Below are 17,947 nucleotides of genomic sequence, written 5' to 3'. Positions count from 1 at the left end.
AAAATGCGCAAGATCACCTAGATAAAGACAACCACGAAACAACAAGCGAATTTCCGAAGAAAACGCCAAACGCGACTCTCGCGCGTTCCAAAGTCCAGTCGTAACCTGCACACTCATTCCTTCTACGTATTTTTCGTACTCTCTCGTGTGGCAACTCAATCAAACAGCACAATCCTCTTAAAGTTAACCTTTTATCCCAAGATATTCAGTGCCCTAGTTCACAAAAAGCAGATAGCCACAGATAAATAGCCGCGTACAATATAGCCCAAGTCGAACAAAGATACTCACAATTTCGACCCAAATCGTGAAGCTACGTGCCCGCGAGAAAAGCCAGCCACGTCTGCACAAGCGGGTAGAGGCCCATGCGACGACAAGTGGATAATGCAAATGGAGGCAGACGATCGGACTTTGCAGAAGAAAGAAGACACTCTTAAATATAACCCCAAATCACTTTGGTGGATGGAAGATGTATGGAAATGTTAAACTTTAAAGGAGAAGCTAACTAGGCTAATTAACATGTCCCAAAGAGGTATCGTTTAACGTGTTAAGGTTCTTTTTAATTAAATATAAGGACTACAGGATATCCAAGGAAGAAATCATACATGGGAGTTTAGGTAACAGAATATGTATCTTTACTATATTTAATTTATCTATCAGAATCAGTCCCGCTGCAATTACGAGTCGCAAGTAGGTAGCCATTTAGATAGCATATGCAGAGAGCTGAGGTGTGGTTCTCTAGACGCTTCAGCGCTGACTGCCGATTACAAATCATACAAGCCAGTCAGTCGTTAATTCGGTTCGCCGCTGATTCTCAAACCGTCGTGCGAATGTCTCCCGCTCTCTCTCTCTCTCTCTCTCCCCACACTCTCTAGACGTTCGCAGATGTCTTCACTCTTCTTCTCAAATCGAGTAGCAGCGGTCCGTTACATAGTCCCCTTTTTAAATTTGTTATTAAAAAGCAAAAAAAAAAAAATCCAAAGATGCTCCCACTGGACCACTGATTTGAATCGATTGTTATTATCATTCTTTTTTTTTTCACAACGTTTTGTCTTAATAATAAATTTCATCGCATTCAATTTAATAAACGAATATCCATGCATAGGTCTTAATTGACTCTCTCACATCATATTATTTACAATCTTATCTCGCATTCAATCATTATTATTATTTTGTTAGCTTCTTCATTGTATTTTAATTACAAGTTAACTCTGTTACATATATATAGGTTGGTAAATAAGATGTCAGGAAAAGGGAGCCGCATAACGAAATCACTTTTACACGGTGTTAGAATTTGTAATGACTACTACGTTTTTTTCACTTGAACTAAAAGAGTGTGTGTGTGTGTGTGTGTGTGTGTGTGTGTGTGTGTGTGTGTGGACCAGTGTGCGCCAGCAGGAGGTTGCAGCTGTAGGTTCCGCTGACTCAAGTCGGTAGCGCAGTTCTACCGATTTGCACGATTCGACGCGCGCGTAACCACGTTCGCGGAACCGGTCGCGAGTCAAGCACGGCATGCAAGCTGAGATAGAGCGAAAGAGAGAGAGAGACAGAATGAGAGACACCAAACACCGAGGTATCTAGAGAGAGAGAGAGAGAGAGAGAGAGAGAGAGAGAGAGAGAGAGAGAGAGAGAGAGAGAGACAAAGAGAGATAGAGAGAGAGTGAGAGAGAGAACTATAATTAATTATGTAGATATAATTGATTCGAAATAATTTTATCTATCAAACGAAAAAGTACAAAAACTTCATAGAATTATATATGAAGTAAAAACAATTTAGATATTAAAGCGATACATAATGTTGAAGGAAGCTACATGCCAAAGAATTGGCAGCGGTTTTTTTCCATGGAAAGGATTTGCAAGGAAGGAATTTAAGAACTGGGATGGTTTATTATACCCGCTTTCTTTGTTCTCCCTTAATTGATCTATCTATACCAGGCCAGCATAGTATCATATGGCTCCGAGCAAACAGCGAGTTATACTGCGTACACAGACCTACGGGGAAAAAAGTCGAAATCGCTGTCGTAATGTGCTCTTATCCCGGTGTCATCGTGGCTTCTATATAGCGTCTAGCTATATAGAAGCCGCGTACAGTGTTTCGAGTGCACATTCATTGCAGCTCATACCCCAACCCTTATTATCCTCTTTCTCTTTTGTTGTTGTTGTTTTTCTTCGTTGCTAGCCTGACTAATTAAATTTTAATGGCATCTCCATACAGCGCTTCTATTTTTTCAAGTTAACCGCATGAAATCTCCCTCTTTCCTTTCCCGATTGTTTATCTATCAACAGATAAGTAGCCTCTCCTACTTTTTGCTGCACCTCATAAGGACTCTCATAGACCGAAAAAAAACTTTGCCACTTCTCTTTGCTCCATGTCCGATACATTGTTAGCTTTTACTAGAACTTCATCTCCAATATCATACTGTTACGTCCGAATAAGCGCAACCCACCAATATACTTACGATGTGCAAAGTTACTATCTTCGGCAATTATTACTGTTTTTAATTTACAAAGGAAATCCCTTTTGGCTACCGCAGACGTGGTCACTGCCTTCCGGAAAAGGGAGCCGCATAACGAAATCACTTTTACACGGTGTTAGAATTTGTAATGACTACTACGTTTTTTTCACTCGAACTAAAAGAGTGTGTGTGTGTGTGTGTGTGTGTGTGGACCAGTGTGCGCCAGCAGGAGGTTGCAGCTGTAGGTTCCGCTGACTCAAGTCGGTAGCGCAGTTCTACCGATTTGCACGATTCGACGCGCGCGTAACCACGTTCGCGGAACCGGTCGCGAGTCAAGCACGGCATGCAAGCTGAGATAGAGCGAAAGAGAGAGAGAGAATGAGAGACACCAAACACCGAGATATCCAGAGAGAGAGAGAGAGAGAGAGAGAGAGAGAGAGAGAGAGAGAGAGAGAGAGAGAGAGAGAGAGAGATCAGCGGAAGCACCAGCACCACAACACTTCGGCGGACGTTTTCGTACGAGCAAATTCGCAAGGTCGAAATCGATTCGTCGCTTAGCTAGACAGCGTGAGCTGTCAACGGCTTGGCGTCTTATCGAGAACTGAACTGGCGCTCGTCCGACCGCGCGCGACCCGAGGCCGGCGGCGCTGTCGGCGAGCGCAGCAAGTCGCGAAGTCGCTTACTCAACTCGAGCACGGGAGATGGCGCCACGGGCTCTACGTCGACCTCGCGGAGTTCGCTCGACGCCGTTTTCACAGCGGAACTCTTCTCCTCGGGTCTCGATGGAACACTTTCTTTTTTCGAAATTTTATCCGTGGCACATGCTGCGACTGAGGTTAGTTCCCCAACGTTAATCCACATGCTTTTTCAGGATTTTCCAGAATTTCTTGATCTAAAGGCGTGAATGTTGTTTTTGTCCTTTGGTTTGGTTCCTGTACCCTTATGACAAAATTAGTTACGTTATTCTTTGGTCCGTGCGAAGTTCCTGCGGGATTAATTATCTGATGCGGAGCTGCTGTCCAATTTCCTTGGATTTTTTGTTCTTGTTGTTGCAAATAACTGTTAACTTTATTATTTGACCAAGGTCTAAAAGCTTTTTGTGGATTTTGTGTAAATTTTGGCTACCCTGTACTTTCGGCTTCTTGGGACGTATCCCCGTCTTTACAACTCAATAATTGGATTCCTTTTCAATCTTTCGAGTGGAAACTGCGAATTTGACGTCAAAGTCATGATGTGCCGCCAATTTTCTGACCAGTTCTTTTTCGGTTAAGCCCTCAACGTCTGTTGCTTGGCTTATCAGTTCATTCGTGTAGTCTACTCGGCTTTTTTTCATAATTGGATCATATTTTCCAAATTCGATCTTTTTTATTATTTGATGTGTAATCTCGAAATTCCAAAATCTTTTCTGAAATTCTTTCTTGAATTTCTCATACGAGGTTATCGAACTCTCTGCTCTCTGCTGAAAATTTGCTGTGAGCCGATGTCACACTAGGAGAATGACTCCTCCAATTTTGTTCTAATTAGCGTCGTAACCTTTTATGTGTTGATGTTTGCCTAATTGGAGATAGTGATGAGCTGCTCGATAATTTATTTCGAGTAGATGTTCTTATCTACCTCATATCCACGGATTCATTAAAATAAACCGAGCCAGCTCTGTCTTTTTTGCTGGATCTGGGCAAGCGTTTAATACTCTCGGGTTTTTTTTTTTCAACACAAAGGCGTCAACTTTATGAGCATTTCCAACTTTTTTGAGATTCTTGGCCATTCTTGCTAGATCAACCAAATTATTCTGATGCTTATCTAATTTATTCTCAACTGTTCCCATCCTGCTGTCCAAAGTGTTAAAGGGACACAACACCTTTAAACTCTAAACAAAAGAATTATAAGTAAAAATCACAAAATTAAAGAAAATCATTTTAAATTTTTTATATTAATATTTAGTATAAATACCTTAAACTTTATCGTGCTAAAACCTTTTTTATTCCTGCTAATCCGTTGTGGCACTTGGTGCAAGGATTTGTGCATTTTTTCTCTGTCCGTAAGATTCCAAGTGAACGAATGGTTCTTTTGGGCTCAAATTCAAGCAGAATATTTTATGCACCTGTATTTTTATTATGAATGCAGGGATGTTGATTTGAATGTTTAGAAATGATTTGGTAATGAAAAACTGAATTTTTTAATTTTTTTTCGCTTATTATGCCAACCTTTTTTTGTATAAATCATTTTCCAAACATTCAAATTAAAATCCTTAAATGTGTACAAAGTATCCTCCTTGAATTTAAGCTCAAAAGAACTATTCGTTCACTTAAAATGCTACGGACAGTGAGCTGAAATCAGTAAAAACCATATTTAGAGAAAATCAACATTAAAGTTTATGATTATTGGTGAGAGTATAACTTCAATTAGTGCTTACCAAATCCTTTGGGACCAAGTTTTCTATGTTCCACACGCATAGACCTCAACTCTCAGCAGTTAAGTGGCATATCTTTGGGCTCTGTACGGCTTTTCTTACCTGCAAACAAAAAAAGGCATCTCATGAATTTTTATAGAAATGTAAAAAAAGGTTATTTTATTCTTGCTAATGATAACACTTTATACTTATCTTTTTTTTGGCCACTTTTTAAAATCTTCAGTTTAAAACTGTAGAAAATTACCAGTCTAACCTCCAAATGTTACAGAGAAAAATCCTTCAGTCAAACCATCTTCAGAAATTTTTAATCCGGGTGCTTCAGTCTCTGTAGCGGCTTTTTCTTCTATCATTGCAGGCTTCATGGAGTCCTTGGCTACTTTTTCACACACTTCATTAAATTGTTCGTTGATTGAATCATATGCAGACTGAGCCATGGGTTTTAAGCAGTCCATCAACCCACAAAATGTTGATAGGCCAGCGCCTCCAAGTCCAAGAACATGAAATGTAACCACTGCTCTTCTGTTGATCTCCTAAGCATGGTTCTTGACGCCAACTTTTCTGCATGCGTTAATAGCTGCTAGATAACTACACTCAATACACACTATTAGAATGTTAAATCCTAATCCTTAAGCTTTAAACTTGCCAAGTAGAACTTTGCCATGGTATTGGTTGCAAAATAAAAGTTCCTCGAGCGCAGGAAATAGAATGTTGATATCAATTAATCTATTCCTGACCTCAAAGATTTCTCCCGCTGCTGGAGTTTGTATTTCTCTCGCTGAACTTGAAGGTCTTGACTTTTTGGCAGGTTCATCCTCGCTTGTTATTCCTAGAAATCTTCTTGGCTTCTTCTTGCCGTTTGCTCGAGAGTCCTTCTTATCTGGATGGGTACTCGAAACCTGCTCTAAGCATCTAACTGACCACACTCTTACACAACACTTAATTTACACTTTATCAGAAAAACTTCACTATAATGCTCTGCTTTCAAAAAATTTCACTTGTTTTTTTAGGGTTATAAGCTATAAGCTATATACCCCAAAGACACTACACTTATCACAACACTACTTGAATTAATTCTAACAAAATTTAAAAAATATCAGCTGTATTTATGCTATAGACATCAGCTACGTTTACCCAGTGTAAAATACATACCAGGATTATACGAGCTGTGTTTTAGAACATTTGCTGTCTGCTAGCGGAAGAGCAGAACGGTCGCTCTGTCCTTCTCTGACACATTGATTCTTACCTTTCTACAGGTAGCGCGGGACGCAATATTTGAATTAGATGCAAAATTAGTGTTTTTTACATTCACTATGTGAATTTCTTTTAGATTAAATTTATAAAACTTAAAATTAAAATTATAACCCGTATTAGACATAAAATGAAAAATAAGCAATTTTACGAAAAAATTTTGTTTTAGTATTTTGCTTATAACTTTGCGGGAAAAATTTTTTTCTGATAAGCGGGTTTTAGGATCATCTTCTACGGATAATTTCCTATCAGAATAAGCAATAAAAAAAAAACGATTTTTTCGACGTTTAACGGTGTTATGTCCCCTTAATGCCTTGAGTGAGATCGAGTTTGGAAATCCTCAAATCTCTTAGTTGTTGGCCTCGATCCGCAAGTGCTAAATGTATATCATTTGAGAAATTGCAATGCTCTTTTCAAGCCTCTTCACATTGTTTAATTCTATCCATCAGATTTTTATTTGCGTTTTTAAGAAAGGCCACCTTTTCCTCTAATGCTCTTACTTTCTGATTTATCCTATTTTCAAACATTTTTTATAAATTATTTTGCATGTATCATTGGATAGACCAAGCGCTCGTGACAAAAAAAAGAACAATTTTTACAGGCTGCTATCTATACAGGTCATATTTATAGCTACAAGCTTTAGGTTGGTGCATCCAAAAAGCTTCGCAACGTGTTAATGCATATTAGAACATTAACTTAGTTAGAAAAAAAAGCTTCTTTAAACAACTTTTACAGTCTGCCATTTATTGAAGCATACATCCTGATTCCAAAATCCATAAAAAACGTGAAGGCAGACGGTTTTCTCGAGTACGAGGGTAAAGCAGGTTCACAATTAAATCATGTGAGTAGATAGGCTATAGGCATGCCAGAACATAGGCATACTAAAACACCCCCTCTCCTCTCAGAGTGTTTTGGTACCCGATGAAAGAGGAGGGATCCCCTCTCTCTCTCCAAGATACTAGAACACCCTCTCAGGGAAAGATTGCAGCCCTCCCAAAAGAGAGGGAAGCGCCTACATTTGCTTGGAAAAGCTCCTCCTTCTCTGATTTTCGAGAAACGTGTGAAAAGCGAAGGTGGTGGAAAGTGTGTAAATGCATCCTTATAAGATAGCAGTCAAAGCTAATAAATTTATCGGAGAAAAATAAATCCCGCTTTCTCACAGTTTAAACTGAAAGATAATAACAAGAATAATAAGCACATCTGCTCGCTCTCGTGAAGCGATGAACCCTCAAAGCTGTTTCCACGTTAGATTGTCACGAGCAGAGATAATTTTCACACACACTTGAAATTACTGTCGATTCTTAAAGAGATAATCTTACGCTCAATAGATCTCACAGGGGTATCTGTGCGGCAAACGCGCAGGTATACACATTTCCTCGACCGCGTGCTTACATACGGAGATAATCTTTTTCATAGCACAATAGATCTCATGCGGGTATCTGTCGGACTTCTTGCCCGACACGCGCGCAGGTATACATATTTCTGCATGCTTACCTGCACGTGCGTATACACATCTGACCCGTCCTCTTCTCGCTCAGGCATACATATTTTCCCGACCGCTTGCTAGCCTATGAGCAAGTATACACATCTGGCTGATTGCTTGCAGATTAGCAGATAGATTATCCGCCAAGTTAATATGTGCATGTGTGCGTTTCAAGAACTAGGATTTTGAATTTTCACATAGATAAGTCGGATACGTGCTGAAGACTCTCGCATGAAAATTTATGATATGGACAGTCAACAATGATCGCTCTCTCTCTCTCTCTCTCTCTCTCTCTCTCTCTCTCTCTCTCTCTCTCTCTCTCTCTCTCTCTCTCTCTCCAAGAAAGCGTAGGTGTGTACTCGAGTGATTGAGGGATGGTCAAATTTTGCTGAGAGGGAGGAGATTTTGAAAATTCCGGTGGGAAGTGTCTAAGGGAGGTTCTATGAGAAGAAAGTGGAAATTTTTCGCAAATCGAAGGACTTTTGGTAATTGAAGTGGAAAGGGAAGCTTCGCTATCCACCCTATTTAAGGACCTGGTGCATGCTGCGTCTGTCAGTTCACTCTTCGTTTTCAAGTTCATTCTTCAATTCAAAGTGTGAGAAGATGAAAGGAATCAACGACAGCATGAAGGCAGCTTTTGAGAAGGTCAACGGCTATAGAACAATTGTCCATCTCTTTAATGTGGCGTGGCAGTTGATGTCCTGGACATCGAATGGAATTAATGATGATTCCATTTTGAGAAAGTGTAAGTGTTATTTTTTTTACATTAGTTTAGATTTTATTTGTAACATTTTTTTAAATTTAATTATTTTTGTTATATTCTTCAGCTCTACCAGCCAAGTTAACTGCTGCGATGAAGCAGCTGAATGAGGGTGCGCTCACCTCACCAGAGTCGCAACAACAGCAGCAACTTCCGTAGATTGGTGTGATGCAGCAGATGTTTAAAAGTATATCATCCTTATCAGAGATGCACCATCAGCAGCAGCTTCCACAAGAGCAAAGCTCGCAGCAACAAGCAGCAGTCGCAGCAGAAGTCGCAACCACAGCCAAAGCCGCAGCAGAAGCCAAAGCAGCAGAAGCCGCATCCGCAGCCAAAGTCGCAGCCGCAGTACCAGCTAGGAAGCCACTCAGGGACCCTCGCTCTCCGCCGGCAGCCAAAAGTGATCGCCCTTCTACGTCTGCGAAAACCGAACGTTCGTCCTCATGAAGCGATCGCAATCGCTCGTCTTCGAAAAGCGATCGCAATCACTCGTCATCAAAAAGCAATCACCATCACTCGTCATCAAAAAAAAGGGATCGCCATCGGTCATCTTCGAGAAACGAGCGCCATCGCTCATCTTCGAGAAACGACCGCACTTCTGTACCGAGCGATCACCACACAAGTACGGCAAACACGAGGGCTGATTGCCAAGCGTTGAATACATCTGTTTGCGCTGTTGAGCATTTACAGCCTCCTCTACGATCCGTAATAGCATCCAAGGGGATTAGGCTATCACAATCTTCAAGGGCGAGATCAAGCTCGCGTTCAGGCTCAAGCTCGAGTACAGGCTCAAGCTCGAGTTCAGGCTCAAGCTAGAGTTCAGGCTCAAGCTCGAGTTCAGGCTCAAGCTCGAGTTCTGGCTCGAGCACCAGCTCGGGATCCAGGTCGGGATGTGGCTCTGACAAAAGTTCAAGAAAGAGGAAATCTGATGGTTAGTTATAAAAAAAAAAATTTTAATTTTTTCAAAAAATAATAATACATATTTTTTCTTTAATTGCAGATGAAGCAATCAATGGTATAGGTGGTAAAAGGATGACATTCACATCATCTCAAGAGAGCGAAAAATCAGGTAAGATAATTTTTTTTTTTTTTCATTCATTTCATTTCATTTTTTATGATAATATATACATTAATTTTTGTTTTTTTTGGTTTGTTATTGCAGCATAAAAGAAGGAACGGAGAAAACTGTCGTTGTCTTTAAAAAAGACTGATTTACCACCACCATCTCCGCGACAGCAGCCATCACCACAGCCTCTCTATCATGCAGATCAGCCGATGCCACTTGAGCATCAACAAGAACAGCAAATGGCACTACAGCAACGAGCACGACCGCGTATATTGCAAGACGAAATGCTCAACGATCCGCTTATCGTGTTCGATAAGAAAGCAAATATGTGAAAAATCTGAATGATATTTTTCAATAAATTTTTTGTAATAAATTTTTGATATGATAAATGTAAAAAAATAAAAATAAATAAACATAATTTTCCACTAATATTTTGTGTTTCCTGCTTGATTAAATTATTCCTTTCAGAAATGTATATTATAACGCATGTTTACTGTCGTTGATCGCGCGTTACAACCATGGCCAGAAGGGTCCTGTTTATTATAATTAGAAACGTCGGACATGCAGAAGGCATGGCTCAGCCGACTCACGCGGGCACGGATTTACCTATGCCATCTGTCACATTGTCACGTCTTGACAGCGGCGTGCGAGTAGGTGGCAACAACGTACGTTGCCGAATATATATATAAGGTTGATAAGGGAATAAAACATAAAATATTCATTTATTAAAATCATTTTTTATTTAGTTAAGCTGATTTCCAGTATAAGCAAATACATTTTGAATTTTGATTATCCACCGTATCTAAACTAAATCGATCATTTAAATAATCGAGTAGCCAGGTTCGTATTGCAATAACGTTTCGAACAGCACACATAGGCACTCTTCTAATGCAGAGATCGTGATTAAAGCAGACGAACTGCTTATCATATATTATTTTTTCAAACGATGGACAGCCAAAATTTTCGACGTTTGTGATTGATCTGAAAAAATAAATAGAAGAATGTGTGAGGGATTTTTTTTTAATGTGAAAGTTTAAATAAATTTATTATATTTGCAACTTACAAATCGGGCAATAAATTTTTTATCCATTCTGCTTTCTGCTTTCCTTTGACGAATAATTTTGTGACTCCTTGCGTACATATTTCTAAAATTGTATGAAGACGGTGATATGGAATATCTCCAGAATCCCATTCTATGCCGTGATGGCTCTTTTCAATACAGTGAGTCATACATTTTTCTTCCTCTGTTAGTTCATCCCATGGTAATGGAGGTTTAAAGAGATACGCAGTCGGTAAAGCAGTTTTACTCAAATTGAGAAAACTGATTTCCTTGAAAATAAAAGTATCGACGGCAATTCTTTGAAAACCTTGAATGTCACAGAGATAAACTTTTTCTTCTTCTTGACATTGCAATATTGTATTTCTAAACAATACATTATATTCACTTGAACTTCTATCAATCACGCTAGTCATCTTGCTATTCAGTAAGAAATGATCTGAGCTAGACTTTTACTCTCTGTTTTTATAATACATAACTCCGCCTCTGGCTTATCTAGGATTTTAAAAGTCGATTTTGGATTGGATGAAAAGAAAGAAAATGCATTCCCTCTCAAGAAAATCTTCGTTCTTATCTTATCTATGAGCTCTTCGTCCACACCATTGGTCTTTCCCGAGAAAATCTTTCTCTTAATCTTATCTACTAGCTCTTCGACTCTACCATTTATCCTTTGCGAGAATACCTTCTCTCCCTATTTAAGAGCGGGAGCATCTTCCTTGAACGATCACAGTTCGTCAGTTGCGTTTCCTTGATGTAGAGTGATAGTTTTGTGCAAGCTCACGAATAATATTCTAGTCATATTTCAGTAAAAAGTAAAGATGAATTCGATGGATTTTTTTGAACGTCTTGTTGGCTTACTTCGTGACACCATACAAAGTAAAAATGATATGAGCGATGAAGATATTTATCATTGGCTGGACGTGTGTAATTCTACGATAAAGGAATTGAACGATAAAACTGATAAAGCGAATTTAACGCGAGGAGAAAAACAAAAGTGTCAAACTTGTTTAACACATTTGTCGTGCATACACGTTGAATTCAAACAACACCTTCGGTGTGGAGGTAGTTTACAAGCGGATGAAGAAACTGAAGCTAGAGTAGAGTGGCGAGATGTGCAGTCAGCTTTTCAGAATAGAATTAGAAGTGGTATGGTAGTGAATATAAAACATGTTGATATTCTAAGTTTTTTAAACGATGCACAAAAGCTCTTTAATGATAAGGTAAAGAGCTGCTTAGATGAGTATAATGCAGTGAAAGTTAATTCTGACTTCATCGCCGAATTTTCTATGCAGAAAAGTGGAGAGGAAACAACGGACATTAAATATTTTACTAGTGAAAGTGCGACGATATATTTGTCAACGAATTTCCATATGATTTTGTTAATGAATTAGATAAACTAATGACATCAAAACTGCCAGAAAAAAATGAATTTTACAACAAATTAACAGATTCACATATTACTGAGAAAGATTACAATCATGCTGTTCAAGTCTGGAATATGTTTAATATAAAAACTTTAGGCGAATATTCTGATCTATACTTGAAAACAGATGTTTTATTATTGGCTGATGTTTTTGAAAGTTTTCGGGAGACATCTCTTAGAGTATATGATTTATGCCCTGCACATTTTTACACGACTCCTGGACTAACATTTTCAGCAGCTCTTAAAATGACAAAGGTGGAATTGGAGCTTCTTACAGATATTGACATGCTGATGTTTATTGAAGCAGGGATTCGAGGTAGAATAAGTCAATGTTGTAATCGGTATGCCAAGACAAACAATCCATATATGGGACCTTCATATGATAAGGAGCAGAAAACAAAGACTCTCTTATATTTTGATATAAATAATCTTTATGGATGGGCAATGGTACAATCTTTGCCAGTTGGAAAATTTAAATGGATAGAATATGAGACAAATACATGTTTTTTCAATACACCACCAGCTTCTGACATAGGCTATTTTGCTGAAGTTGACTTAGAGTATCCTGAAGAAGTACACGATGATCATTGAGATCTCCCTTTTTGCGCAGAGCATCGTACACCACCTGGCTCTAAACAGAAGAAACTTTTAACTACTTTGAATGATAAGACAAGGTATGTAATTCATTATCGAGCACTGAAACAGACGTTAGATAATGGACTTCGGCTGAAAAAGGTGCATAGAATTTTGAGTTTTGAGCAGAAGGCCTGGCTCAAACCATATGTCGAACTAAATACAGAGTTGAAAAACTGTTTTATAAATTATTAATTAATGCTGTCTATGGAAAGTGTATCGAGAGAGAGAGAGAGAGAGAGAGAGAGAGAGAGAGAGAGAGAGAGAGAGAGCGATCTCGCGTTGATGTGCGTTTAGTGAATAAATTTACAGGTCGATATGGAGCAGAAGCACGTATAGCTCAACAAAATTTTCATAGTTGTGCAATCTTTGATGAAAATTTAGTTGCTATTCAGCTAAAGAAGACAAGTATAACAATCAAGAAACCAATTTATGTTGGTCTCTGTATTCTCGATTTGTCAAAAACATTAGTATATGATTTTCATTATTCATATATGAAACAACGAGTAGGAAAAAATGTAAACTTCTTTATACAGATACAGATAGTTTAATATACGAAGTTGCGGACATTGATATGTATCAAATAATGAAAGAAGATATACACAAGTTTGATACTTCTGATTATGATGAGAATAATCAGTTTGAAATTCCGCGTGTTAATAAAAAAGTTCCTGGATTGATGAAAGACGAATGCTGTGGCAAGATTATGACAGAGTTCGTAGGTTTAAGAAGCAAAATGTATAGTATTTTGATTGATGGAGCTGAGACAGTGAAAAAAGCCAAAGGGATAAAATCCAATGTAGTAAAGAAATCAATCACATTCGAAGATTATCGAAAATGTCTTCAAGATCTTGTTATTATAAAACGTGAGCAGTGCAATATTCGTTCAAAATTATACATAGTCCATACTGAAAAACAAGAAAAAATTGCTCTAAGTCCTCACTATGATAAAAGATACTTATTACCTCATAGTACAGATACTTTGCCCTGGGGTCATTACAGAATTATGGAAGAACAGATGGCGCAAGCTGCAATGCATGTAGAGGGGGAAGCGGAGGAGAGGGGATACAATGCAGCTAATGGCAATGAAGCAGAAGAAAAAAGAGAGGGAGAAAGTGGGAGGGGGGATGAAGGTGAACAAATCAGGATTGAATACGATGTGCCTGAGGAGTTCATGCACGAATGGGATCCATCATTAGATAAGATAAGATTAGAATCAGAAGAGAGAAGGGATATCTTACTAGAGGCAATGGAAAGGGCAGGAATTCTGGTGGGAAATGGGCTATATGAACGCACGGACAACAATGAGGAGCACATTCGAGAAATCGAAGCGAACAACGAACCTTCTACAAAGAGACCAAGGCTCACCTAACTTCATAATAAGTAAGTTATATTTCATAGTTCTCCCTCATTACTTGTCTTTAATACAATTTTCTCTAACATAAATTTTTATTTATGCTTTTTTCAGAATGGATCTATCTGCACTCAACAAGATTGCTGAGCGAGAGTTCTTGCCAAAGAAAAGAGCAACAGACATGAAAAAAGATCATCAGTATATGGTGACAGCACTGAAAGAGGTCAAGACAAGGTTCGGTACGAAGATTGTTGCTGAACTTGATGACAGCTTTCAAGTTTTCCTGCCAGAGAAGATTTCATCGGCTATTCTGAAAGATGAAGCGTTTTTCAATTCACTCTGCAATAGTGCAAATAAACTTTGTTTATTTTTAAAATATCTGGGTTGATCTTCTTTTAAGTTCGATTCTAGTACTCAATAAGAATGAATAAATCACAAATTGATTTTACAAAGATATATTTTTTATTAACTTGCACATAATAATAATACATGAATAAATTTAATATGATAAACATAATACATCTGCTTTTTTTATCCAACTATTATGCTCGTCACTAAATCCTAGCCATTTAACATATACACGTTTACCACTTTTTCTTAATACTTTTTCTACTAGATAAATTTCAGGATACATAGTTTTATGAATTTCTGTTTCATAAAAGCCACCTGAGACGGTTTTATTGTTATAATCTTTGAGGTGGTATGTTGTCGGATTAGTTTTGACAACTCGCGTTATTGTAAAAATTTCAGTAGACCAGTTTGGTGTGTAACCTTTTTCAAAAACATTTTTTATCCTACTTATTCGTACTTTATCTACTACTTTAAATTTCGGTTTTTTCACTGGCGACTTTTCATTTGGAAAACGTCTCTTGACTTCTCGCTCATTTGCCAGTGCAACATTTTCAGGCTCGATTCCTGTTGTCCGATGTTTTCTCAAATTGTATGCTTTGAGTAAGTTAGGTAGAATATCCAAACATTTATAGCTTCCCTGTTTGCTGAATTCTGTCCACATTGCATTTTTTAATGTTCTATTGAATCGTTCGCATATACTTGCATGAAGATTACTATGCGAAGAGTATAAGTGTATATTGTGCTTCTTCATAAGTTTTTGAAAAATTAAATTGTAAAATTCTTTTCCTTGGTCAGTTTGTAGATTCTTCGGTACTCGTCCTTCTTTTAGTATTAACTTCATAGCTGCAGTAACATCATTACCACTCTTTGACTTGACTGGCATGGCCCATGCATACTTTGAAAATATATCTATGACAGTGAGTAAGTAATGAAAACTTTTGTTTTCTTTAGAATATGGTATCATTTCTACAAGATCAGCTTGCCAAGTCTCGTCTATTCCATGTCATGTTTTCTTCTCTTATATCGCCGACGTGCTGGCTTGTGCAGCTCTTCAGCTACTCTATGACGTTCCATCTTCGTTTACAGTAGATGAAAATCCATCTGGAAATTCGTCTATACGAACTTTTAATTGTTTATTCACTTCTTCAATGATATAATCAACACCAGAGTAATTGCGAAGAGTTGTACTATAAAAATAACGCAATTTTGCATTCACTTCCAATTGATGTTTTTCAACTTGCTGCTTATATTCTTCTATAACTTCACCAATTCCAGCAATTTTAGTAGCTATATAATTTATTTCAGTTTGTAGAATAACTTTCAGCGAATGCAGTGTGATTGCATCGTTTGGATGATTAGGCGGTCCTAGGTTGCAAAGTCGCTTGTTTTCTAAATCAAAATCACCGTCCGGTGTAAAATTGAAACCAATGCCTGGAGGACCACGACTCACTTGCGAGCCCTCAAGTTTTCTTCCAAACACATCAAGACTCATGGTAGTACTGATGCAAAAAAGAAAGTTGCGTATCAATATATATGCCCAGCTTCACGTAATTCCTCAATAATCGACTGGATTTCATTGACGTGATTATTATTTCCAGCTGATCGTTCGGCAATCAATAATCGAAGTCTCTCAGTAAGCTCGTTTGGATCATCCTAGTAGACGAGATCAATGGAAGAATTTTTCTTAGCTATTTTATATTTAGGTATGAGACCTCCTCTGCTGCTACTGTTCTTTTTACGTGGAGTGCTGCGGAACATTGGTGCTAAAATATTCTTATATTTATTACTACTCGACATTCGTATAGATTCATCTTTGCTGAATTTTTTCTGATGAGCATTTGTTGCTTCCAGAATCTTGCGATAATTTGCACGATCTGATGAGCTCAGAAGAAGATCATCCGGATATTTTTTAAATAGCAATTCCATCAGTCCACTCGTTTTAGGATAACTTTCATTTCTGACTTTGACATATTTATCATCAAATTCAATTTCTGAATCACCATTCATATACACTTCATCAACCTTTCGCACTCCGTATATATTATCAATCGTTCTACGGCTTTTATCTAGCAATGATAAAAAGTCTTCAGCTGATTCATTTTTTCCACTCGCGGATCTAAATGTAGAATTGGTTATTGTGTCATAAACATCATCATCATCATCATCATCATCATAATCATAAAAAGTATAATCCAATAAACTTGATTTATTTTTCTTATTTTGATCGTTGAGAAAACTTGATCGATCGATTTTCATTCGTTTTTTCATTTTCTTACTGCCGCTGTTTTTATCCAAAATATGATTAAATGGTTGCTGCAGTGTGCTTTCACTTTTCATCTCAACAAGTTTATCAAGTGGTGAGATGACTGGTTTTAGAGTATCACCGATGACTTTTTCAAAATCATCTTTCTCCTGTTTTAATAAAGTGTATTTTTTTTAATAGCGTCACGAGCTCGCAAGAGCTCACTAAGAACATTCTTCTCTTTCTTGAAGTCTGACATGCTGACGTGGTGATGTCTACAACTGAACTGCAAGTTTGAGACTCATAATTCCTTTTTTATTGCAAAACAGTCAAATCCTTTTCTGTATCTACCCTCATTCATCGATCTATCTTTGTCAATAACAATGAATCCATATCTATCATTCTTCCAACATTCAGAACAAAGATTTCAAAATTCATTAAAAGTTAAATCGGTGTTCACATGATCTTCATAGATATGTTTAAGATTTACATCATCTTGTCGATACATTACTAACAAATTGACATTATCCCTAATCAAATGTTTTCCTATATGAGCATAAGATTGACATAGATAGAAACTATCTACACTTTTATGTCTCCCCATACAGAAGAATGCTCTGACGTTATCCTGCTTCTCACATGCCACATCATCAAAAATCATAATTGAATTTGGAAGGGCTTCATCCGGAGATACTACAGAATCATGTTCACTGAACGGAAGATATGATACTCCTTCAATCGGATCCAGGACATTTTTGAGAAATTGATACTTTGGCTGATTCAAGGATTTAGAGTATACATAGAAATTTTCAAACCTAAGACCATTGGGATGTGTTATTAAAGCCAATAAACTATTTGTTTTTCCACAGTTCGATGGCCCACAGAATACTGCTCGTATACTGTCTGGTAGTAATTCCCCATGACGCTTTTTTCTTTTCTCTTTTCCAAAATCGAAATTTGTCTCGGGGAGTTTGACGTTCTGCTCGGTAAAATCCATGTTAACTCAACAGAGTCAGATATAACATTGAGCTCTTGAAATATAAACGCCCTTTTTATACCATGAACGTCAGTTGTGAATCAACGCTCGAAGAGAGATGATCATACATAAATCTCAGAAATAGCCGAAAGGCTATGGATTGCTTGATAAAGTTATCAATAACTTACCTGTTGAAATGCATCTTCCTGGATATCAATACTGCGGTCCCGGAACCAAATTGAAAAAGCGAATGAAAAGAGGAGATCCTGGCATTAATCCGCTTGATCAGGCGTGTAAAAAACATGACATTGTTTACTCCGATAAAAACGGAGATCGTAAAGCTGCAGACAAGAAGCTTGCTGAGGAAGCTATGCAACGTGTCAGAGCCAAGGATGCTAGTCTTGGTGAAAAAGCTTTTGCTTTTGCTGTTAGCGATGCTATGAAATTAAAAGGAAAAACCGGAATGGGATTGAAATTTAATAAGTTAGTGA

At 37.8% G+C, this 17,947-nt stretch overlaps 3 protein-coding genes across 7 annotated transcripts in view; 1 reads left to right on the top strand and 2 right to left on the bottom strand.

Moving 5' to 3' along the window:
* The window catches only part of LOC103316355 (myelin regulatory factor), a 299,437-nt gene that overhangs the window by 193,784 nt on the left and 87,706 nt on the right, over positions 1 to 17,947 (bottom strand). The window lies entirely within an intron of this gene.
* LOC103316582 lies at positions 10,142 to 11,239 on the bottom strand. Its single transcript, XM_008210806.3, has 2 exons — positions 10,484 to 11,239; positions 10,142 to 10,401 (listed from the first exon to the last, which is right to left on the bottom strand). The coding sequence occupies exons 1-2, from the start codon at positions 10,891 to 10,893 to the stop codon at positions 10,167 to 10,169; spliced, it is 645 nt and encodes a 214-aa protein (XP_008209028.2). The 5' UTR covers positions 10,894 to 11,239; the 3' UTR covers positions 10,142 to 10,166.
* LOC116416070 lies at positions 12,804 to 14,071 on the top strand. Its single transcript, XM_031922452.1, has 2 exons — positions 12,804 to 13,916; positions 14,002 to 14,071. The coding sequence occupies exon 1, from the start codon at positions 13,108 to 13,110 to the stop codon at positions 13,903 to 13,905; it is 798 nt and encodes a 265-aa protein (XP_031778312.1). The 5' UTR covers positions 12,804 to 13,107; the 3' UTR covers positions 13,906 to 13,916; positions 14,002 to 14,071.

Source organism: Nasonia vitripennis, assembly GCF_009193385.2.
Source record: "Nasonia vitripennis strain AsymCx chromosome 1 unlocalized genomic scaffold, Nvit_psr_1.1 chr1_random0016, whole genome shotgun sequence".
Classification (NCBI taxonomy): Eukaryota; Metazoa; Arthropoda; class Insecta; order Hymenoptera; family Pteromalidae; genus Nasonia; species Nasonia vitripennis.
This window is presented reverse-complemented; position numbering and strand designations above follow the sequence as displayed.